This window comes from Eublepharis macularius, chromosome 1 (assembly GCF_028583425.1).
Source record: "Eublepharis macularius isolate TG4126 chromosome 1, MPM_Emac_v1.0, whole genome shotgun sequence".
Lineage (NCBI taxonomy): Eukaryota > Metazoa > Chordata > Lepidosauria > Squamata > Eublepharidae > Eublepharis > Eublepharis macularius.
Window position 1 is genome coordinate 182,736,773 of NC_072790.1, and position 25,332 is coordinate 182,762,104.

Below are 25,332 nucleotides of genomic sequence, written 5' to 3' on the forward strand. Positions count from 1 at the left end.
CTATATCATACAGTCCCAAGTTTGCAGAACCGTAGTGCCGTAGGGTTTGCAGGGTGGCATTTGCATTAGGTCCTATTCAGATGAAGAAAGCTGCTGTGGTGGAGCATAGGAAGAAAGAAGCTCCAATAGATATGAGGGGCCAAGGCCATAAAAGGCTTTGCGATAATCAAACTCTTGAAATGAGCCTGGTAACTGATCGGCCACTAACAGAGTGGGACTGCAGAATGGGACTAATATGCATCCTCCACCTAACTCCTGATAATAATCAAGCTGCAGCATACTGCACCAACTGGAGTGTCCAAGTTGACTTTGAGGGGAGACCTATGTAGACTGGATAATTGTAGTCAGGTCTCAATGTTAATTAATGTGGTGCACAGAGACGACAAAGAAGTAATCATGGTTTAATGAAACTAATCATGGTTAGCGTGAACATAAATCAATCAACAGTATCTAAAACCATGGACTGAAGTTGTCATAGTTACAGTTAATCTTAACTATGGTTTAGCATAAGATGAAAATGCAGGCAGCCTGTCTTAATCCTGGTTTGTTCCTCAGCACCATTTTCCTTGGCTACAGAGCAGAGGTGATGAAACCAGTATTTGTCAAGGCAAACGAGTAACTGAATGATCATCTGCAAGCCAAATCCTGATTTCACAAGGTAAAAACAGTGTTTCTTACCTGTAACTGTTGTTCATCTAGGTCTTCCGTGCAGGCACACATGGGACTGCGCACGCACAGGCCTGCCGATCTCGGAGATTTTTACAGTTCAAAACCAGTAGGGGGCGTCCCCGCCTCTTAATGCGCATGCACGACCGTTTTTCCCGCCGAAAACGGCTCCTAAGAGGCGGGGCGCCCCCGATGTACCCTCAGTCCTCTTTCGCCACCGCACTACAAGGTAAGTACCAAGAGAATTAGTGGGGAAGGAGGGAGGGTATGTGTGCCTGCACAGAAGACCTAGATGAACAACAGTTACAGGTAAGAAACACTGTTTTTCATCTGCGGTCTTCCTGTGCAGTCCCACATGGGAGATTACAAAGCTTAAATACCTGGGTGGTAGGTACTGTTGCATCATCACAGGAAGATTGATTGTAGGACTGCTGTCCCCACTATGGTTTCTTTCCTGTCCAGGACATCCAGAGCGTAATGTCTGACAAATGTGTCCGCTGAGGCCCAAGTCACAGCTTTACAGATGTCTTGCAGAGGGACACCTCTCAGGAGTGCCGCGGAAGATGCCTGTGACCTAGTGGAGTGGGCATGCACCTCCAAAGGACAAGGTAAGTTAGCACATTTATAACGTAACAAAATTGCTTGAACCACCCAGCGAGCCACAGTCTGGGAGCTGGCTGCCTTCCCCTTCTTTGGGCCCGCAAAACAAATGAAAAGATGGGAATCTGTTCGAAAAGGTTTCACCCTATCTAAATAAAAAAGGAGAGCCCTGCAAACATCCAGGGCATGAAGGGATCTCTCTGCTTCTGAAGAATGATCCTTAAAAAATACTGGTAGGGAAATCTCTTGAGACAGGTGAAACTTAGAGACCACCTTGGGCAAAAGCTCTATTTTTGTTCTTAAGACCACCTTATCCGGATGAATACTCAGGTAAGGAGCTTCACAGGATAAGCTTCACAGCTCGCCTACTCTCCTGGATGAAGTGACAGCAACCAAAAACGCTACCTTGAAGGTAAGTAAGTTCAGTGGACAGGTGGCTAAAGGCTCAAATGGCTTGGATAGGAGCCTAGTCAAAACCAAAGGCAAAGACCACTGAGGTACTAGCACCCGAACTGGAGGAAATAAATTGTTAAGTCCCTTCAAAAACAACTTTGACGTGTAATGGGAAAACACCGTTCTACCATCAACTGGGGGGTGAAAGGCAGAAATAGCAGCCAGATAAACTTTAACAGAGGAGTTGGATAGGCCAGACTGCTTAAGTCCCCATAAAAAATCTAAAACAACAGAAAGGGAGGAGGTCAAAGGATTAACTCTCGCCTCCTACACCAGTCAGCAAACTTGTTCCACTTCAAAGAATAGCATTGCCAGGTCGATAGGAGACAGGGAATTATGAAGCATGTACATCACTCCATCGGAGAAACCCCGTTCTGAAGGATTAGCCACGCCATCAGTTTGAGTGTATGTACTCTGTGATGAAACACCCCCCAGAAAGACAATAAGTCCACGTGGTTGGGGAAGCGATGCATTCGACTGTGGAGTCTCAGGAGTGAGTGAAACCACGGTTGCCTCGGCCAATAAGGTGTCACTAAAATGGCCGACGTCTTGTCCATCTGAATCTTGGAGAGCACCCTGGCTAACAGGGGAAACGGGGGGGAAATGTAATTAAGGCGACCGGACCAATTTAACTGAAATGCGTCCCCAAGAGACTCGAGGCTGACGCCTCCTCTGGAGCAATAGCGGGGTCTTGCAGTTCTCTTCTGAAGCGAAAAGGTCTAAGTCTGGGAATCCCCATTCTGAAAAGACAGGACGTAAATACTTGTTGTGAAGGGACCACTCATGGTTGTGTCCCCCCCCCCAGTCTGCTAAGATGGTCAGCCGTGACATTGTCAACACCTGGTATGTGAACTGCCAAAAGCCATACTGAGTGATCAATGGCCCAATTCCAGATCTTTACTGCCTCCTCACATAACGCCAGAGACATCGTGCCCTCCTGTTTATTCAAATAAAACATCGTGGTAGTGTTATCCATTAGGATCTGAACTGTCTTATTCTGAACAATATCAGAAAACGAGATAAGTGCATAATAGACAGCTCTTAACTCGAGGAGGTTAATATGTTCTTCACTCTCTGATTGATCCCACATACCATGGGCATACAAACCCTGACAGTGAGCACCCCACCCTAGTGTAGATGCATCTGTGGTGACCGAAATCTCTGGCTGTCTAGAGCCAAAACTGATTCCTTCGAAGAGGTTGGAGTCTAACAACCACCAGTCCAGGGATAGAAGGGCCCTCCGGAGAATACTAACCTTCCTATTTTGGGAGTCCCTCTCAGGGAAAAATTTCTTTGAGAACCAAAGTTGCAACGGTCGCATTCGAAGTCTCGCCAATGAGACTACAGCCGTAGTGGCAGCCATATAACCCAGAAGTACCTGGATGAGCCTAGCCAATTGGAACCTGCACTTCTTGAATTTTTTTATAAGTCCTTTAATTTTATTTGCCCGTTCCATGGGTAAAAAACCAGCGTCCCAGGACCCATCAATAATGGCCCCTATAAATTGGGTAACTTTAGATGGGAGAAGTTTCGACTTCTTTTGGTTGACAAACAACCCCAATTTCAAACAAGTAGACAAGGTGATGGAGATTTGGTTGCTCACATCCTCCTCCGACTGGCCAACAATCAGCCAGTCATCAAGGTAAGGAAAAATACAACAACCTTGTGTTCTAAGAAAGGCAATCACCACCGCCACACATTTAGTAAATACCCTGGGGGCAGTGGATAGACCAAAGGGGAGGACACGGTACTGAAAAATACGAGTACCATAAGTGAAGCGAAGGAATTTTCTATGGTCAGGGAAAATAGAGATGTGAAAATACGCATCTTTGAGATCTAAAACCCCAAACCAACAGTTGGAGGGTATCAAGGTTAGAACCATTTGTAACGTGGTCATCTTAAACTTTCGGACCCTTATGGACTTATTCAATTCCCGTAGGTCGAAGATAGGGTGGAGCCCCCCATTTTTCTTTTCCACTACAAAAAGATTAGAGTAAAAACCAAGAAAAGAGGAAGAATCTACCACCTCTTCAATAGCCCCTTTCAGTAATAGGGCCGAAAGTTCAGAAACTACCCCTGGTTGAGGTGTTCGTGGAGAAAAAACAGGGAGCCGGAGACCAGGCCAGTGAAAAAACTCAATTTTATATCCAACTTTAACTAACTGTAGCACCCAAACATCCGAAGTGATACGGCACCACTCAGAGAAAAAAAGAGACAGCCTGTCCCCAAACGAGGGGTCAGGTCCCTGTAATTGTCAGAACTGTTTTTGGGAGTGCCCGGAATCTTTAGGCTGATGCTGGTTATTCCCCTGCCTAATCTTATTGCCCTGCCTCCTCTTCGGGAAGGTAGATTGTGGGCTCTGGTACTGGCATTGAGGTTGGTATCCATACCCATGATAGGGATGATAACGTTGTTGTCGGCCCCTAGCATATGATCTATATTGAGGACGAGTAGACTGGTGTTGATGCAGGACAACATAAGATTGAGCCGTAAGTCCATCTTTGCATTTCTTAGATAGTCATCCGTTCTATCGGAAAAAAGGGTCTGTCCTTCAAATGGGAGGTCCTCAACTTTACTCCTCGTCTCTGATGGTAAGGCAGTGGTTCTCAGCCATGCAAATCTACATAGGACAAGTGCTGATAGAAGAGCTCTGGCAGAAATATCCGCCATATTCCTGCTTACGTTAATTTGATGGCGGGACAAGCGGACCGCTTCCTCTTGGATGACTCTAAGAAAAACTCTTTGGTCTTCAGGCAGTTGAGGCACAAATGTTGCTATCTTCATCCAAAGTAGCAATTGATAGGCGGACATCATTGCTGCATAATTGGCGATTTTTATACCAAACGCTGCAGAGGTATAAACCTTTCTAGTCAAGGAGTCGACTTTTCTGCTGTCCTTATCCGATGGGACTAACAGAGACCCTTGCTTGGGTCTTGCTTGCATGTCCTCCGTTACAAGAGAAGACGGAGGCGGATGGAGGGACAGGAACGGACACTGGTCATCTTTAACCCTATACAAGTTCTCCACTTTTTTATTAGTGGCAGGGGTTGAAGCAGGTTTTAAATTCAAGCCTGAGAGGAGTTCCACGAAGCCTTCGATCATAGGGAAGGCAACCGTTGGAGTCGACCCCGAATATATGTGCTTTAATATCTTATCATTTGAACGTGGTTCTGTAGAAGCCACCTCAATTTCAAGCGCCTTCGCCATCCGCTGAAGGAGTTCGTTGTAGGCGCGGAAATCATCAGTCGGAGAAGCTTCCTCCGATGGTCCGATCACACCGTCGGGTGGATCTGAAGGAGGAGAGTCATAAGGTCTCTTATAACGAGCATAACCCTCATACTCCGTGTCCGAAAAACCAGGAACCCACCTGGATCCCACAGAAGAGCCAGCATGCACAGAAGGTGACCTCGAGCATCTTTTGGTTCCATGCTCCGAACCATAGGATCCTTCTCTGTAATAGCGGTGTGACGGAGGACTCACCGCAGCATGGTGTCGCCCCGAATAAGGGCTGTACCTCTCTGCCCGTCATGATCTCGAGTGACCTCTATCTGCGCAAAAGGAGCGAGAGGACCATGAATCATGAGAAGGAGGTTGAGGTATCCCCGATGGAGTTGGGGGTTTCTCGAGCATGATGACATCCGATTCTCGAGACCTCTCGGATCCTGGGGTTCCCCGAGGGGAAACTCCGTCCCCAGATCTACGGTGTCTCTTCGCAGGTGGGTCAGATCCAGAAGCAACCTGTTGATCTACTGTTGGTTGAGGGGTAATGACACTCTCGAGGACCTGTTTGTCGGATTTGGAAGGCTGATGTTTCTTTTTCTTTTTCTTTTCCATAGACACCCCTGATGGTTCTGAGGAGTCCTTCAGAACCGAAGCCTTCCGTGAAGTACTACGATGGTCCGACTTAGATCCACTCCGGGGGGTTCTCGGTTCCGACAAGTTTGGAGTTGCGGAACACTCCCTCCTAGACCGATCACCCGACACGGGCCGTGGTGGTTCCGAAGTTGGCCTCGACTCTGAAATCGGATCCGACGAGATGGGAACGGTTGGTTCTGAGGAGCTCCGGACTGGTGTTGTTGGGCTCAGCGGCCGTGAGTTGGTGTGGGCGGGTGACTGGTGGGAACGAGGTGACTTCTCTGAAGACTTTGAAGTCAGAGTGGTAGCCCTCCCTTGCGCAGGGGATTTTCCCGTTATCAGTGGGTCAGTCACTGCCATAGTGCGTCGCCACAAATAGGCTTGAAGTCTACCCGCCCTTTCTGCTCTGGCCTTCGGGGTGAAGGTGCGGCAGTACTTACAGGCCTGTGTGTTGTGGGTTTCTCCCAGACAATACAAGCAAGTCGAGTGGCCGTCGGATTTCGTCATTTTTCTATCACAAGAGGTACACCTCTTAAATAAAGCTTTCTCTGACATCTTTACAGATTACAGTGAGACGCTTTCCGAAGAAGTAGAGCTAGCAAGAACCTCTCAGGTCGGCGGCAAAAGAGGAACTGAGGGTATGTCGGGGGCGCCCTGCCTCTTAGGAGCCGTTTTTGGCGGGAAAGACGGCCGCACATGTGAATTAAGAGGCGGGGACACCCCCTACTGGTTTTGAGCTGTAAAAATCTCCGAGATCGGCAGGCCTGCGCGTGCGCAGTCCCATGTGGGACTGCACAGGAAGACCGCAGATGAACCATTGTTATAACAAACTATTTTATGTTACGTCTGAACAGAGCCATAGTATTCTTTCTCATCAACCTAAGGAGACATAGAAAAACATTTAAAGTTCTCAAACCAATAATTAATACAATAGTATATATTCTGGGAAGTGATATCACATGGGCTGTGGCTGCCCTGCGAGCTCTCCCATGCTCCCTGAGGCTGAATTCAGCTCAGATCAGGCCTGAATCAGCCCATAATGGGCCACTGTGGAGCGGGGGAGCACTCCCCCACCCAGCAGTGGCCCAGTCCTGGCTGTTTTGGGCCTAATCCTGGCCTTTAGGGCCCAAATTGGGCCAAAATGGGCCCGAAATGGCCAGGATCTGGTCCAAATTGGCCTGGAATGGGCTACTGCTGCATAGGAGAGCACTTCTCCGCCTGGCAGCAGCCCAATCCTGGCCATTTCTGGCTCGATCCTGGTCGTTTAGGACCCAAACCGGGCCAAGTAATTAATGAGGTGTTACAAACCCAAATAAATAAGAACCCAGAACTGCTGCTACTAAACTTGGGAATGGAGAATGTTCCAGTGCAAAATAGAACATTGTTATTTTATATGACAGCTGCAGCAAGATTACTGTATGCGCAGAAATGGAAAATGCAAGAAGTACCTACTGTAGAGGACTGGATTTATAAATTGTTGTACATGGCAGAGATGGATAAAATGACAAGAAAACTCAAAGACCTGGATCCGGGACAGTATTTGGCGGACTGGGCGAAATTGAAACAATTTTTGGAAAAAAAATGGGATGTGAAAGGAGAACTGTGGCAGTTTGAGAATTTTTAAAACAAGACATTTTAAACAGAAGAGAGAAGTGACTTTACCATTATACCAATTTATATCTATTTTAATCTAAGCTTGGACTATAATATAGTAGAAAAGGGGTGAAATTTAGAACTGATTTTGTAAAGAATAAGATAGGGAGGTTAGGATAAGTAATATCTTTTTTTAGAGTATATGAATAAGGAAATAGTTAAATAAATATACTGATGGGGTATACTATATATACTATAATGCTAGTGGATCAGATTGTATATTATATAAAGAATGTGTAGTACGGTGTTGTATGCTGTGCTACATTGGTAGCAGAGCACACAGTAGGGGTTTTAATACATATTATAATGACGACAGTATATTTGATAGAATATAGGTTTAAAAGAAATAGAATATGTTTAAATTAAGACTTTTGTTATATATTATACTATATTATACTGGTCTGCTATATTGAGGGGTATAAGATCTATACTATATTGATAGTATAACTGATAGATGTATATTATACTGATAGAATATTTGATAGCATAATTGATAGAAGTATATTATATTGATAGGATATTTGATATATATGATAGAATACCTGGGGAAAAAAAATTAGAATGTGCTTAGAGTAAGGGATTTATTAAGTAATAAGAGGGGTTAAGGGTTGGAAAGCTGTTGGAAGTCGATAGAGAGGGGGGAGGAAAAGGGTGGGGGATAAGGTTAATTAGATATTGAGGGAATGAATGTATTGAATTTGAAAAGTATACTCACCGATAATTTTTTTTTTTTAAAAAAGGACCCAAATTGGGCCAAAATGGGCATGAAACAGCCAGGGTCGGCCTGGAATGGGCTGGTGCTGCATGAGAGAGCACTCCCCTGCCCGGCAGCAGCCTGATACTGGCTGTTTTAGGCCTGATCCTGGCCATTTAGGACCCAAATTGGGCCGAAACAGGCCAGCAGAGGCCTGATTCTAGCCGTTTCGGGCCCAATACTGGCTATTTGGGGCCCGTTTTGCACCCAAAACAGCCAGGATCGGACTGCTGCCAGACAGGGGAGTGTTCCCCCACCCAGTAGAGGCCTGATCCTGGCTGTTTCAGGCCCGATCCTGGCCATTTCAGGCCCATTTTGACCATTTTGGGCCCAAAATACCAGGTTTGGGCCCAAAATGGTGAGGTTTGGACTGCTGGTGGGTGGGGGAGTGTTCCCCTGCCTGGGAGAGGCCCTATCCTGGTCATTTCAGGCCCTATCCAGGCTGTTTCAGGCCCAAAATGGCAGTTTGGGGCACCTTCAGCCCAATTCAGACCTGGCAGTGGCCCGTTCCAGGCTGATTCGGGCCTGAGCCTGGCCGTTTCAAGCCTGTTTTGGCCCGAAACGGCCAGGAGCGGGGGGGGGGGCAGTTTTGAGAACTGCCATAACATCATTCTGGAGCATTCCAGCAGAAAAAAAGCCCTGCCTATACTAATATATGTAACCACTTAACTTTTCAACTGTAAATATCAAAACCAAGTTGGCTCAATCTTACCTACCAACCACCCAATGTTTTTTTCTTATCGTATGTGACTGGTCTTAATATTATCACTAACAGTGCAATCCTAATCACAGTTACACCTTTCTAAATCCATGGAAATCAATCAGTTTAGAAGGGACTAGATATTGCACTGTAAATCTTTATATACCATACTGGATCCATTTTTTAGTTTGATTAGCTATATCAAATATAATACTTACTTTGGACAGATCTTTGATAGTTTCTGTTTTTCCTGTACCAGCTGGACCAGCAGGACAGCCTCCTAGGTTCAATTGTAATGCTCCAGTGAGGGTTAACCAACATCGTTCTGTGAGTGGGGTAATAACCAATCGCGAAGAACAGCCCAAGTATTCATAACCATAATCAAAAGATGCATAACCCTGTATAACCCTACAAGGGCCAAGTTCATGCCATTCATAACGCAACTGCCTGAAATAAAAACACTTTTATATAACATTTTCCTAAACAAAATAGTCCTTTTAATCAAAGCATTATACACTCCCCAAACATGAGATGGACTGACTCAATAAAGGAAGCCATAGCCTTCAGTTTACAAGACCTTAGCAAAGCTGTCAATGATAGGATGTTTTGGAGGTTATTAATTCATAGGTTCTCCATAAGCAAGAAACAACTTGACAGCACATAACACACACAACACAAATTTGTAACTATAATTTATAAACACTAATAAAACTCAGTGTCAAGAATATCACTAAGTACTGTGTTACGTTATGAGATTAGAGGAAATTAACACTTCAAAACGAACAGACAACATAGAACATGTAAACCATGCTAAGTATTAGAGTACTCACATATATTCAAAATTATCAATATTAATAAACATAGCTTGTTCCTCAGCATTCAGCCTAGATTATTTATCTCCAGAAGCTTGAAGGTGGCAGTGTTGCCTTATCCAGGGTACTAGGATTTTAAGGAGGTTGCTGCATTATGTATTTAGAATTAGTCTTTGGATGATTGCAGTGACTAATGCTGTTATTACCCAGTCCATAACGTTTATTATAATCTGTGTGTGTACGCTACTCAGTTTGGAAAACCTTGCTTTTTCTATAATATCACACATCTGGTTTTTGCCCGAAGCAAAGATCAGTGAGGTACAAGTGTCATAGCAACATGGACATAGGATAGCAAAAATGGCAACATCCAGAAACCAGTGGGAGAACACTCCAATCTATCAGGACATTCTATCAGGGACTTAAAGGTCACTGTAGTTCAACAGAAACCTTTCAAAAACAGAATCCAATGGGAAGCTGCTGAATTGGAATTCATATGTAAATTTGACTCAGTCAGGCTTGGATTGAATAGGGACTATGAATGGTTATCTCATTATCAGAAGTAACTGATTTCATTATCAGAAGCAAACTGATCCAATTATCAGAAGCTACTGATTGCATCTACTCCCCCCTCCCCCCTCCACCTATATATCTGACCAGTTTCTTCTTACCCTCCATGCATCTGACGAAGAGAACTGTGATTCTCAAAAGCTTATGCTACAATAAAGTTGGTTAGTCTTAAAGGTGCTACTGGACTCTTTCCAAGATATCTAGATTAGCAGAAAAGTAACATGCGGTGTGAAACTCATGTTTCATCCAATGATTTTCTTTCTTTGGTTACAGGAATCCTTAAATATTAGTTTATTGGTCTTAGAATTTTAAGTTTTAACACAGTTAAAAACACCCTTCTTGTAACTATTGTTCTTCAAGTGGTTATTTGTGCATTTATACTCATGGCTTTTTCACCTTTGCAGAACTAAGATTCAGAAAATTCTAGAGCAAATGTTTAGGCATGAAAACCTCTCTGATGGGGAGGGGTGGGGAGGGTGTGTATGAAAGTGCTCAAAGAGCCAACAGGCTGACATATCTCAAAGATATGCCAGAGTGCACTGGACTTGTGCTGTTGCAGTGCCCTGGCACTGCCATGCTGATCTTGGCTACTAATGTAGCCCCACTATGGCATAAATCCCTACACTAGAATAGACACGGCTGAGCCGGAAGGCATGGCAGGAATTAGTTGGCTCCCTAAGTCACTTCAGGATGGGATCACCCTGCCAACAGTGGCAGAAACTTATACTAGCAAAAAAAGATGGCATAGTCCGATGGCATCCATTCAATGGAAAAGACCAAATGCCCTCCACAGGCATGACCCTGCCCAAAAGCCCCAGTGGAGCACAGGATGCCATCTACAGCTGCAGTCAATCACCTCTGCCCCAGCAGCGGACACTGCCTAGTACCCAATTAGAGCCCCCCCCCTCACCTGGTACTATATAAACCCCATGCCAGGACATCCTGTAATTCATTCAATCCTGTCTCAGAGCTCCCCATTGTGGGGCAGGGATGTTTGCAGTCCCACACAGGGTTATAAACACACTTTTTTGCCAGGGAGTCCCCTGAGGTGAGGAACAGGGCACAACTGAGGTTTGAGGTGCCTGGCAGTGTGCTGTGTGAATAAGCTTGCCAAGCAGCCCTGGGACTCCATGCTTTGCAGCATCTGAGCTCTATGCAGCAGCAATGGCAGCCACAGCATGGCATCGATCAGGTGCAGTAGCAGAGTGCTTCCTCACAGTTTGATGTCATTTGGATGGCAATAACATGCACTTCAAAGCAGTCTCCCTACAAATGCCCCCCATGGGGATGGAACTGCAGACTCTGGCAGGGTGGCAGAGGCATGGCTATGGCCAGCACAGCATCTGAGTTGTTTGCCATTGGTGCACGTCTCTGTTTCGCTTCTCAGCAGATGGTGGTTCCACAGGGAGACATGGGAGCATAACCATTGCAATCCCTGCTACTGTGCTCCGCCACTAGTTCCAGCTCGTCTCCTGGAGCAATCTGCCCCAGTCAGCTTTTTGAGCTGAGAGTCTGCCTTTTCCCATGGCCCCTGGGAGCAGTTCACCAAAGCACTGCTGCCATACTGGACAGAAGGAGCTGGCAACTCAGTTCATCAGAACTCTTCATGATTTGCAGTTCAATAAAGTCTGGGGTGTCCTATAACTCTCTCCCTGTCTCTGTTTGTTTGTAACTGGATGAGACTAGCTAGCCCCACCTCCTTTGTCTGCCATCTCTGATTTCCTCATGTGGCTGGTGGTGACATCAGGGCTATAGTGGGGTACCTACTGCCTGCTGGCATGCCTTCCGTGAACCTCCCCTCTTGTCCCAGTGGCTAGAATGTTGGTATTGTGTGTGCGTGCAGGGGGGGGGGGCTGTGGTTTCCAGACCAGCCTCTGGCTGTTTCCACATGGCTTACCTTCCCTCAGAATGACCTGTAATATCACGCAAAAAACGCGGAAGATCGCATTTTCTTGCACGAGATTTGCGCAATGTCGCACAAATCTCGTGCAAGGAAACACGATCTTCCGCGTTTTTTGCACGATGTTCTGGGCCATTCCGAGGGAAGGTAAGCCATGTGGAAACAGCCTCTCTCTTTTCCTGTCTTCCAGTTTTTATCTTTTCTGGGGATGGGTATGTGGCTTGGGGCAGGGATAGTTGCATGTGGGCAACACTTTTGCTCCCAATCACAGCCTTGCCAGGGAAGGGGAGAGCATCCTGTCTGCTGCACAGGTATCTGTCCCCTATGGGCTCAGAGGGGGCCTCTCAGCCCCCATGCCTCTATTGGGTTTGCACTGTTGCTAGATCTTCCCTCTGTGTCTGCTGTCTGTCTGTGGCAGGGGTGCGGGAGTGCTGTCAAGGGGCAGTGGCCAGATCAGTGGCTGGTGATTGGCTGAGTCTGTGTGTGTAACTCATAGGGCTGTCATAGGCTACTGGTGCCTGTTTGGTGGATGTTTCCAGGGTTGCTATGGACATTGTTGTTTCCTGCTATGAAATGTTCTTAGGGAATGAACTAGTGCTGCCACAGCAGCCCTTATTTTTGCACTGCTCATCATGGTTCTGCACAGGTGCAAAGCTCTTCAGTGTGATGCACAGAGAAATAACATCAGCTTCCTTGCAAAGGTGAGAGAATGTTCACTAAGGTGTGACACTCAAAATAGCAGAGAAAATCTTATTTGTCATCGCATATTGAAATTGCTTTCTGAAACTATAAGACTGCAGTATTAGGAAGAGCTAGTAAGCATCCAGTTCCTGGCAAAGTGAAGGATAAAGTAGTGAATTAGAAATGGAAATTTATAGATTTATAATACAGATTTGTGAAAAACTGTAAAAATGAAGAGCATTATCAAGAACAAACTAAAGAAACTATGTAAGGACAGACCAGAGCTTGAACTGAAAGTATGAAACTTAAATTTCATACAGATAAATAAGAAAGAAAGGAAATGTGATCAAAGCAATTTGTTTTAGTTCACATAAATTATTCTTGGTTTAACATATATTTAATTAAAAAGCAGGGATTTAAAATAATGCAATTTTAGCCATTATAAGAATGTTTAGTTAAACACATGTACCTTTTCCATTCAAAATCCTCAGTTTTAAAGATTTTGTGTTCTATCATTGTAGTTATTATATCTCTGAAGTGGATGTACAAAGTAACCAGAGCTTCCAATGTGGTTAGTTTGTGAAGGTGAAGAACCTTGGATGCTATCTCTGTAAATTGATCTAGAATGCTGATTACTTCATCACAGCTTGCTATCATCTCCTTCTTCGGATTAGAAGTTCGAAAATTTTTTTCACATTCATTAGTAAACATTATTTGACTCTAGGAATGAAAACATTTTGTTATCAGCAGTTCACAATTTGGTCTCCAATTTAGTCAATATTTCTTAAATATCTATTTATTATTCTTTTTCTTTTACCTCCTTATCATGTCTAGAATTTATTTTCTTTGTTAGCTAGGAAGGTCACTATTGAACAGCATGTGATTATCTTTCTATGAATGCTTTTAGAAAGTTTAATCATACAATGTTGAAAAAGACTGCAGTGCCAAGGAAGATAAAGGTTAGTCTGGCTATTGGAAAATCTTTCATAAAGAAGGGGTTGTGTTCTGCAGGATGGTCAGAAAGATAGGAGGTGGGGGATGGCAGGCAAGTTAGAACTATGAAGACAAATAGGAGGATGGAAAGGAGAAAAATGGGACTAGTTTAAAAAATAAGAAAGAAATTAAAGAATTCTAAAAACAGGCGACCTTTTTGTATTAGAGTCCTTTACCACTGCTGATGTATGGAAGTGGAATTAGAAAACAGGGTTTTACATACCCGTAACTATTGCTAATTGAGTTCTTCAGTGCAGGCACACATTGGGACTGTGCATGTGCAGGCCTGCCAACGGAGAAACTTCTTTAGAGCTTTAGCTTCTTTAGAGCTCCGTTAGGAGCTGCTTCTCCCCAGTCATGTAGCTAACCATTTTTTCCACCTAAAACTGGCATGTGATCCATAGGAGGAGTGATCCCCTCCCCCATCCCTCAGTTCTCCTGAGTCGTCATGAACCACAACCAGCTATTACCAGAAAGTTCATGATGGGGCAGGAGGGAGGGATGTGTGCCTGCACATAAGAACTCGATGAAAAACAGGGTTTCTCACCTGTAACTGTTGATCGTCGAGTCTCTTCTGTGCAGACACACATTGGGACTGCGCAGGCGCAGGCCAGCCGTGGAAAAGATTTTTCTAGCTTTTAGAGATGTGAAGGGGACGTTCGGATCCACTGCACATGCGCGCCGGTGTTCCCGCCAATTTTGAATGTATATATATCCGAACGTCCCCGGAATTCCCTCAGTTCACCTGAGCCTCCGGAGAACCAACTTAGTTAACCAAGCACTCACAGCGGGGTAGGTGGGAGGGAATGTGTGTCTGCACAGAAGAGACTCGACGATCAACAGTTACAGGTGAGAAACCCTCTTTATCGTCGTTGTCCTTCTGTGCAGCCCCACATTGGGAGAATAACTAGCATCTCACCAATGGGGGCGGGTGTGAGTGTCTACTTGAACAAAGAATGCAGGACAGCCATGCCAACAGCTCATTCACGCCGTGCATTCACATCCACAGAATGTTTGATGAAAGTGTCTGCAGTGGACCACATCGCAGCTTGGCAGACATCCCGGAGCGGCACTCCTCACAGGAAGGCAGCAGAAGCAGCTTGCGCTCGAGTGGAATGAGCAGTAACCAACAAGGGGCACTGGACTCCAGCTTGCTGATAACAAAGTTTAATTGTAGACACAATCCAGCGAGAGATGGACTGGGCAGAAGCAGGTGAGCCCTTGCGAGGGCCAGAGTAACACAAAAACAGGGCAGGAGATTTCCTGAAACATTTGGTGCGATGTAAATAAAACAATAAAGCACGTTTTACATCCAATGTGTGTAGTGCCTGTTCCCCTGGGGATGAGGGTGTCGGAAAAAAGGAAGGGAGGAACACCTTTTGCTGCAGGTGAAATTTGGAAACCACCTTGGGCAGAAATTCCATGCTAGTGTGGAGCATGACCGTACCAAGGAAAACCTGCAGGAAGGGAGGGTTACACCGCAGGGCAGACAGCTCCCCAACACGTCTAGAGGACGTGATTGCCACCAGAAAGGCTACCTTTTGTGAGAGCACAGGCAAGGGACAGGCGGACAGGGGCTCAAAGGGCCGGAGCATCAGTTGGGAGAGTACCAGGGACAGACTCCACTGAGGAATCGGCGGGGCCCTAGGAGGGAAGGTCTTGAAGAGGCCCTTTAGGAACTGCTTGGAAAGCCAGTGTGTAAAAACGGTCTTCCCATCAATCTGCTCATGAAAAGCAGAGATCGCAGCCATGTGGACCTTAATGCTCAAGAAGGCAAGACCCTGCGAGCACAAGTCCAGGAGGTAGTCCAGAATGATAGGTAAGGGGCAATCAAAGGGAGAAACCCCTTTCGGGGCCAACCACTGGGAAAAACGTGACCACTTCCTCTGGTATGACATCCTGGTTGACAGCTTCCGGGCATTCAGAATGACCTTAAGAACCTCCGAGGAGAGGCCTACTCCGGAGCGCACAGGAGCCAGGCAGCCAGACTCAGAACTGCCACATTGTGGTGCCTGACCCCGTCCCTGATTAATAGGTCCGGGGCCGGTGGCAGCGCTAGGCATCGTCCCTGTGAAAGGGAGAGTAAGAGAGGGAACCAATCCTGGCGAGGCCACTGTGGGGCAATCAGGATACAGTGGGTGTTGAAGGCCCTGACCCTGGAGAGGACCTTGTGCATGAGCGGAAAGGGCGGGAAGGCATAGAAGAGCCCTGGGGACCAGGGTATCTGGAAGGCATCCCCTAGGGAGTGACGGCCAATCCCGGCCCGGGAGCAGAACAGCGGGGCCTGCTTGTTGTGGGCCGTGGCGAAGAGGTCGATGAGTGGTGTACCCCACGTGTGAAAGACTTGGTGGAGGTAAGCCCTGTTGAGGGACCACTCGTGTTGAGGCAGAAACACCCTGCTCAGCGTGTCCCCTGCGGTGTTGAGCTCCCCGGCAATGTGTACGGCCCTGAGAAGGACGTTGTTGACCATGGCCCATTTCCAGAGAGTCGTTGCTTCCCACGCAGAGCTTGAGCGAGACCGTTCCTCCCTGCTTGTTGAGGTAATAGCAGGCTGTGGTATTGTCCGACAGGACCTGAACCCTCCTGTTCCAAATGACATCTGCAAAAGAAGCAAGGGAGTAACGGATCGCTCTAAGCTCCAAGAGGTTAATGTGCATGGTTGCCTCAGTTGGGGACCAGATGCCTTGGGCAGAAAGCTGTTCACAGCGCCCTCCCCAACCCAAGTTGGAGGCATCAGTAAAGACGGAGACCTCTGCCAGGAAAGGGCCAAAAGGACAACCTTCGGCCAAGTTCTCAGGGACAGTCCACCGGGCCAAGGAACGCTGTACCACCCTGGGGATGGAGAACTTCTGATGCTGGCCCATAGTGAGGGGGTTGTACCTCCGGACAAACCAGTTTTGCAGAGGCCTCATATGCAGGCGTGCAAAAAAAACTACCCCTGTGGAGGAGGCCATAAGGCCCAGCAGTGTTTGAATAAGGAGGGCAGTTTGAAAACGGTTGTGCAAGAAGTGACGGGCTAGGGAGGAAAGCCTGGTCAAGCGATCTGGGGGTAAGTAGGCTCTGCCCCGTGGCGAGTCGAAATAGACCCCTATAAACCTAATGGCTGTGCCCGGAGTTAAGATAGACTTATCCCCATTAGCCACCAAGCCCAACCTAGCTAGTACAGATAAGGTGAGGGCAATAAGGTCCTGGAGAGAGGCAGCCGAGGGTCCCACCAGGAGCCAGTCATCCAGGTACGGGTAGATAAAGCATCCCCTGGACCGTAGATACGCCACCACGGTGGCCATGCATTTCGTGAAAACCCGGGGCGCAGAGGCCAGCCCAAAAAGCAACACCATATACTCATATACAGAATCCCCACAGACAAACCACAGATATTTTCTGTGGCCCTCAAAGATGGAGATGTGGAAGTAGGCATCTTTCAAGTCTAGAATAGCTAGCCAAACGCCTGCCTCCAAGAGCTCTATGACCCGTGCCAGGGTCAGCATCCGAAATTTCTCAACCTTTAAATAACTGTTGAGGCCCCTAAGGTCCAAAATGGGCCGGGACCCTCCATCTTTCTTATCCACGAGGAAGTATCTCGAGTAGAATCCCCAAGGGGAAGTAGCGACATTGACCACCTGGACAGCACCTTTGTTCACCAACTCCATAACATTATTGTGTAAAACAACATCACAACATGGAGAACAACGGGGAGGGAGAGGAAGGGGAGGAGCATCAGTAAATAACAATTTGTAACCATGGGACACAATAGACAGGACCCAAGTGTCAGAGGTAACAAGCTGCCAACAGGGCAAAAAAGGCCGAAGCCTGTCCAAGAACCGGGCAGTAGCGAGAGTGTCCTTGGAGGCCAACTGGGGAGCGTTCAGGCTTAGTCAGAAGACAGAGGGCTTCTGCACGGAGGTCGATGGTTTAGGCGAGGGGGGCTGCTGCCTGCCCTTGGACCGGCCGGAGCGCCTGGAAGAATGACGCGGCTGTGCTGAAGGAGCAACTCCCAGGGACTTGGCCGTTTGTTGGTTTTTCTTCATCAGCGAGAGGGACTCATCCGTTTTTTCGGAGAAGAGCTGGGGCCCCTCAAACGGGAAATCTTCCATCTTCGCCTTCTTCTCTGGCGGCAGGACCGTGGACCGGAGCCAGGCGTGCCGACGCAAGACCACCGAAGTCGTCATTGCCCGCGCTGCAGAGTCGGCGGCGTCCTTGCCAGCTGTCATCTGCTGCTTCGACAGCTTCATGGCCTCGGCCTGAAGGGCCTTAACCAGGTGGCGTCGATCCTCCGGGAGGTCGGAGAGGTAAGAGGACAGCCGCTTCCATAAAAAGAGATTGTAGGATCCCATTATAGCTTGGAAATTTGCTATACGGAATCCCAAGGACGCGGACGAGTAGAGCTTCCTGCCCATGCCATCCAGCTTCCTGCCTTCCCAGTCTGCCGGAGCTGAAGAGGAACCGTATCGGAACCGAGCCTGACCTTCCTCCGCCACGATGGAAGAGAGCTTAGGGTGAGAGAAAAGGTACGGGCAGTCGTCCTGTTTCAGGCGATAGTACCTTTCGACCTTCTTTGCCGTTGGCAGCAGGGATGCCGGTGTCTGCCAGAGCGCAAGAGCATTATCGACAAAGTCCTCCACAGGAGGGAACGCCACCGAAGCGGGGGACCCGGAATACAACGCCTCCAGCAGCTTGCTCTTAGGCTTGGAGGTCGTGGAGGCAACATCTATCTCCAGCGCAGCGGCCATCCTGACCATCTGTTTGGCGAACATTCTGTAGTCGTCATTTGGGGACGACGAACAGAGCTCACCCACGGTGTCATCCGGAGAAGGGTCAGAAGCCACATCCGAGGAGTAATTGGACGGGGAAGCCAGGCCCTCTTCATCCTCAGAATCCAAAAACTCCGCTGGGGTCTGCGTCGGAACCGAAGTCGGGCGTCCAACCGGAGCCGATGGACAAGGCCCAGGAACCGAGGGATGGAGGTGCACTCTAGCCGCAGGAGGAGCAGGCGCAGGTTGCAGGAGCGGTTGAGCCGGAACGGAAGATGGTGGAACCGAAGGGTGTTGCAGGAAGGGCACAGACTGCTGGAACCAGGCCACGAAATCCTGCCAGGAGGTCATGTTCCCTATCCCCGGGACAGGCTGCCAAGGAGGTAGAGGAGCGGACACCGGAGCAGGCCAGTGATACGGCGCCGGAACCGATGAGGTAGACTGCATCGGAACGGAGGCTTCCGAAGGCGCAGGGGCAGACGGCAGGGAACGCTCAAACGACTGATACGGTTCCGAGAGAGGCGGGAATGGTACGTAATCCTCCGATGTTATTGGAGGAGGCGTACAAGGAGGTGACGGGGTATGAAGACTCACCACATTGTCGTCAATCAGCACCGGTCTGGATGGCGTACCGGGCTGCACAGTCGGGGCCGGGGATGGCACACGGCCCTTAGCTTTCGACTTGGCCTTGGCCTTTTTAGGCGGGAGCTCCGAAGAAGCCTCTGTGGCTGAAGCTTTGGACGAGGACTTCGATGACAGCTTCGAAGAGGAACGCTTCTTAGCCTTCTGGCTAGAAGGGCGATCCACGGAACCGGAGTCAGATCGGCCCTCCGGAACGGGTTGCCCCGTTGGTTCCAAGGGAAGCGGCTCCGGCGATTTTCGAGATGGAGCTGGCGATGGAGCGGCGGAGCAGGGCCTATCTCCTGATGAACCCGATGGCTTGGGTGGGAGAAGGTTGGCATCCCACAAGAAGGCACAGAGTCTGGCCTTCCGATCGCTCCTCGCTTTCGGGGTGAAGGACATACACACCGCACAACGCTCCACAACGTGCCCCTTGCCCAGGCAGATGAGACAGAGCTCATGGCCATCCGAGTGGGTCATCTTCGTGCCGCACTTCAGACATTTCTTAAATAAAGCTGTCTGAGACATCCCGGAATGATATTTCCCTCAAGATGGACGCAGGAAAATATCGTACAGCACAGTATTCGATGAACAAAACTCCGAAGAGACGCTGAGAAGACAAGTAACGCTAGAAGAAGAACCTTTTTGACGGTGGCGAAAAAGGAACTGAGGGAATGCCGGGGATGTTAGGATATATATACATTCAAAATTGGCGGGAACACCGGCGCGCATGCGCGGTGGATCCGAACGTCCCCTTCACATCTCTAAAAGCTAGAAAAATCTTTTCCGCGGCTGGCCTGCGCCTGCGCAGTCCCAATGTGGGGCTTCACAGAAGGACAACGACGATCAATAGTTACAGATATGTACAACCCTGTTTCCATCTTCGTTCTTCTGTGCAGTGCCACACCAGGAGATTACCAAGCTACACACAATAAGGAGGCAGGGTGACTCTCTCCAACACAATTTTATTAACATCAGTATTAAAGCATCACTGCAACTAGCAAGTGAAAGAACATAAGGAAACATTCCAAGCTGTACAACAGCAGCCATAAACCTCAGAAGCATACAACTATTACATCGCCCAGGATTCCAAAAATCCAGGAATTGTCATAGTACAGCCAGGGCTTGATGATTCCTCGGAGGAGCTGGAACAGTCAAGGCTTGCTGACAGCCTTGCTTATCCTGGGCAGCTGTCTCCCACCAGCCAACCACAGCTTCCTTATCCCCTCCATGATCTCCAGACCCCTGAGAGCAACGTCGTTGCAGCAGGCACAGAGGAGACTTACAGGTCTGACGTAGGTCAGCACGCCTCCAAGCTGACGTAACGCTCCCAGAGTATAAGAGCATGAGGGAGGGACCCTTTCAGTGTGGCTTCAATGAGTTCTCTGAACTGCTACAGTTCTTATTACCTGTCAACAGTACTTTGCAGACCCAGCTGCTGCCTGAAGCAGGACAGGAATAAACCGTCATTACAAAAAAATAAAGAGTCCAGTAGCACCTTTAAGACTAACCAACTTTATTGTAGCATAAGCTTTCGAGAATCACAGTTCTCTTCATCAGATGCATATGCAGATCTCCATATCAGAAGCAGCTGTTTGCATCTACTCCTCCCTTCCCTCCCCTCCTCTATATCTGACCAGTTTCTTCTTGCCCTCCATGCATCTGACGAAGAGAACTGTGATTCTCAAAAGCTTATGCTACAATAAAGTTGGTTAGTCTTAAAGGTGCTACTGGACTCTTTTTGATTTTGCTACTACAGACTAACACAGCTAACTCCTCTGGATCTATTACAAAAACAGTAAGTTAGTTGTAATTATGCACGTCATGTAAACTGTATAACAGGAATAGTGAAAAACACTTTGAGGTTCATATACAGATATCCAACCTGAGGAATCAGGTCAATTCAATGTACCCTATATTGTAAACCTCCTTAGGTAGTTGAACACTGAAATAGGTCACATCCGTTGCATAATATTTAGAAAAAGTATCTGAAGAGGACCAAGTTGCTGCCCTGCAGATGTGGGCTACCAGTATTGCTCTCAGAAAGGCGGAGGAAGATGTCTGCAACCTAGTTGAATAGCCCTTAATACATAAAGGGAACTTGGATTCAGTTTCATTTTCCCGGCCATGTCGGACGCTCCTCTCTGCAGTTCCGGGAGGAAGCGGCCGAGCAGCCTGACCGGGTGGTTGACCTGCAAGGGTTAACCCCCAGGACTCCCAGTGAGGGAGACGGGGTCCGGAGCGCGGCGGGAAGAACCCCCTGAAAGCAATGCAGGGGGTAAATTGCCTGTCTGCTCCTACGGAGGCCGGCAGACTTGCGCAGCACATCGCGTGCTGCCGGGCCATGGAGAACGGCAACAAGCAGATTTGAGGTGAAAACCTGTAAGTAAGCGAATCCCTTCTGCTATTCCAAGCGTATGCGAAGGATTGGTGGGAGTTGAAGCTAAGGAGGTCCGGATATGTCCCCCTTCTCTGAGTTTCAGAACTTAGTTGGCGGTCTCCCCCCCCCCCCTAAGATGGTGACGAAAAAGCAGAGCCCTGCTGTGAGCAAATCGGTTTTGGTGACGCTTCAGGGGAAGGGAGAAACTCTTGAAGAGGTGGTTAAACGGTCAGTCATTGAAGCTATGAAGCCCTTTGTTGATAAGCTAAATGAAATCAGACAAAGGGTTGGTGCAGTTGAGAATGAAGTGAAAACCATTAAAGATGCAGCGTCTGGGGCAGAGCAATCTGCTCGGGAAAATGCAGTACTCATGAAAGCAACAAACAAAGAAGTAAAGCTTTTGGAGAATCAATTGATAGGATTACAAGTGGATCGTGCTCAGACGGTATTGCGTCTTCAGAATGTGAAGGAGGAGGAAAGTGAAAACTTAAAGGATTTGGTGTCGGAACTTTTGGTGTCATCCGCAAAGGCAACTAAAGAAGAGTTAAAAAGCGATATTCTGGAAGTCCATCGGACATCTTCAAAATATGCAACGAAGCGTCAGCTGCCTCGCGAGATTATTATTGATTTTTCATCTAAGAAGACTCGGGACACCATCTTATATAACTCGTACAATGTGGACTTGGACTTTCTAGGTAACAAGGTTAAGATATTGAAGGACGTTCCATTTTTAGCTCGGAAAAGAAGATTCAAATATAAAAGGTTTGCAGCTCTTCTGAGGAAGCGTGAAATAAAATACAAATGGTTATTTCTGGAAGGCATCTGGTTCAGATATAAAGACCAAGCCTACAAGATAATATCGGAAGGGACTTTGTGTTTAATCAGCAAGAGTTCCAGCAAGAAGAAGACTTAGAATCTGAAGGGGGGAGTGGGGAGGAGTGAGTGAGAACAGCTATTGTAGCTGTTCAGAGAGAACTGAGACCGAGACCCAGGGGGGGAAGAAGAAGACCTGATCCTGACTGTAGTTTGTATTTTATAAGATCTACCAATCTAATAGCATATTAGAAAGTTTAACTTTAAATAATTGTATTATGAAGGGAATACAATACTTGTAGATGTAGTGTGTGTTTTTTATATGTTGTTTTTTCCCTCTCCCCCTGTTCCCTTTTTCCCTTTCCTTTTTTGTAGTTTTTGTTGTTAGCAATTAAAAATAAAAAAAAATTAAAAAAAATACGTAAAGGGCACTCCACTGCAGCTTGTTGGTAAGCTTTCTGGATTGTTGACACAATACGCCCGGATATAGTTTGAGCCGAAGCCCTCTTTCCTTTATTTGGTCCACCAAAACATGTAAACAGATGTGGGTCCATGCAAAACCCCTTTGTCCTGTCCAAATAAAAGATCAGTGCCCTTTTCAAGTCTAGGGAAAGGAGTGCTTTTTCCACTTTGGATTGAGGATTAGGATAGAACACAGGGAGGGTGATATTCTGAGAGACATGAAACAGTGATACAACCTTAGGAAAGAATTGAAGGCTAGGTCTAAGCACTACCCTGTCAGAATGGAGTCTCAGGAAGCGAGGGTCAGCCCTGAGTACAGAGAGTTCACTCACTCTCCTAACAGAAGTTATTGATACCAAGAAACAAACTTTCTAAGAAAGCAATTCCAGGGAGCAAGTTGCCAAAGGCTCAAAAGGTTTTAACATGAGCTGTGAGAGCACCAATGATAGTGGCCACTGGGGAACCAGTGGTGTGACAGGTGGATAAAGGTTGAACATACCCTTTAAGAATTTACGAGAGGTCGGGTGAGAGAACACCGTTCTTCTTTTGATCTCCTCATGACAGGCTGAAATGACTGCCAAATGTACCTTTAAGGATGTGGCTAGGCCTTTTGCCTTCAAGGAACACAAGTAATCCAAGATGTCATACAAAGAACAACTAGAGGCAGAAATGCCCTTGTTGCTGGCCCAATGGACAAAGCATGTCCATTTAGCTGTATAGGATCTTCTAGTTGATGGCCTTCTGGCATTCAGGAGCATGCGTTGTACCTCCTGAGAGCAATCTAGGGCTTGGGGCAGATATGCCAGGCTGTCAGGTGAAGCTCGTCCAGGTTGTGGTCAAACAGTTCCTCCCATGTCAAAATGTCTGGGACCATTGGCAGTGTGATGTAAGTCCCTCTGGACAGCTCTAGTAACCTTGGCAACCAGATTTGTCTTGGCCAAAGCAAGGTTACTAGTATGCAGTCCATGTTGTTCTGTTTGCACAATACCTTTGGAATGAGGGGGATTGGCGGGAAAAGATACAACAGCCGGCCTGTCCATAGAATACATCTACCATGGAGTGGAGATCACTCCCTGCCAGAGAACAAAACAGTGGGGCTGTTGCATTGGACACAGTTGCAAAGAGATCCACCACTGAGACACCCCACTGGGCAAATATATCCTTGAGGTAGCAATCATTCAGAGACCACTCGTGATTGGCATTCAGCATTCTGCTAAGCACATCCGCTTTGGAGTTGTCTGTCCCAGCAATGTGGATGGCATGTAGGGAGACCCTGTTGGCAACAGCCCAGTTCCAGATGGCTGTGGCCTCTGCACAGAGGGCTAATAATGCAGTACTGCCCTGCTTGTTTAAGTAGTACTTTGCCTTGGTGTTGTCCATCTAGATCTGAACTTCTCTTCCCTGAAGGAACACTGCAAAAGAGACAAGAGCAAAGTGGATGGCTCTCAGTTCCAAAACATTAATGTGTAGAGACTGCTCTTTAACTGACCATCTATCTTGCACTGACATGGAACCACAATGAGCAGCCCAGCAATAAATGAAAGCATCAGTCATGACCACCTTTTCACAACATTTGGTACCAGATTAAATCTAATCTAAACAGATTAGATTCCACTGACCACCAGCATAGGGATCTCATCACCTGTCTTGGTATGGAAAGATTATGGTTAGGAGAATGCAACCTTGCTTTAAATCTCCTGACAAACCGAATACATATGGGGATGCTGGAAAGATGCTGAGCTGAAAAGAAGGAGCTTGCATCAGCTTCTGGACTCTCTTCTTTCCAGGGGCGTTATCTATAATGCCGCGGGAGCCGATACTTCCCAGATAAGATTAATGACAAGGTGGTCAGATGAAGGAGGGAAGGAGTGAGGGAGATTCTTCATGTGGCTTGTTAACAGCTTGAACTGAGTAAATGGAGAAGCTTGGAATAGCTATAAGCTCGCTCCTGAACTGTTTATTTTTCTTTTCCTTCTATTTTCCACTCCTCTCCCTACTTCCCATCCTTACCAAGAAGATAACTTTCTAAGAAATATTTAATGTGCTACAAGATCAAAGCGCAACAAGATTAAAGGAGGAGAACAATTTGCAACACGAAGTCGCAATTGTCCTCCCCCTGCTACCTTCTTCTTGTTGATTATGCTCCTTGGGAGGGAGTGGCTGAGATGGAGAAAATTATTTTGAGAAGGGAGATAAAGAAATGCTGCATAGAAGAGACCAGAAGATATGAAACTTTGCATTTAAATTAAAGGTCTCCATAATCTGCAGGATTGGATTGTATATGGTAACTGCAACACTCTGCTTCTCTTGCTGCTCTTCCATTTTGGAATTACAACTGGCTGTACTGAACTGTGTGTTGTTACAGGAAAAAAGAAAGAAAAGATATTGAATTTGGTTGGGTTCTTTTTTGGGGATTTTTTTCCCTTTTGGACACTCCTCTTTCTATCTGCATGCCTTCCTTTTCTTGCTCTAATTTCCCCCTTTTTTGAATAAAACAAATGGATCTGACTGAGTTTATGGAGTGAAGGGCTTCTAGCTGTTTATTATACGGTTGTGGCTGCCATCTAGTGGATAAGATAATTGATACAGCCGAAGAGAATAGAAATATTTACAGGAGTGCCTAATAATTTAACCTTCTAATCGAAATACTAATGGTTTAATTGATGAATCT

At 47.0% G+C, this 25,332-nt stretch overlaps 1 protein-coding gene across 1 annotated transcript in view; it reads right to left on the bottom strand.

The window, feature by feature from the left end:
* The window catches only part of DNAH14 (dynein axonemal heavy chain 14), a 447,800-nt gene that overhangs the window by 299,330 nt on the left and 123,138 nt on the right, over positions 1-25,332 (bottom strand). The window contains exons 24-25 of the mRNA XM_054972406.1: positions 13,111-13,361; positions 8,900-9,128 (exon numbers count right to left, since the gene is read on the bottom strand). Of these exons, the coding sequence (XP_054828381.1) occupies positions 8,900-9,128; positions 13,111-13,361 (480 nt within the window). The remainder of the gene's footprint in view (positions 1-8,899; positions 9,129-13,110; positions 13,362-25,332) is intronic.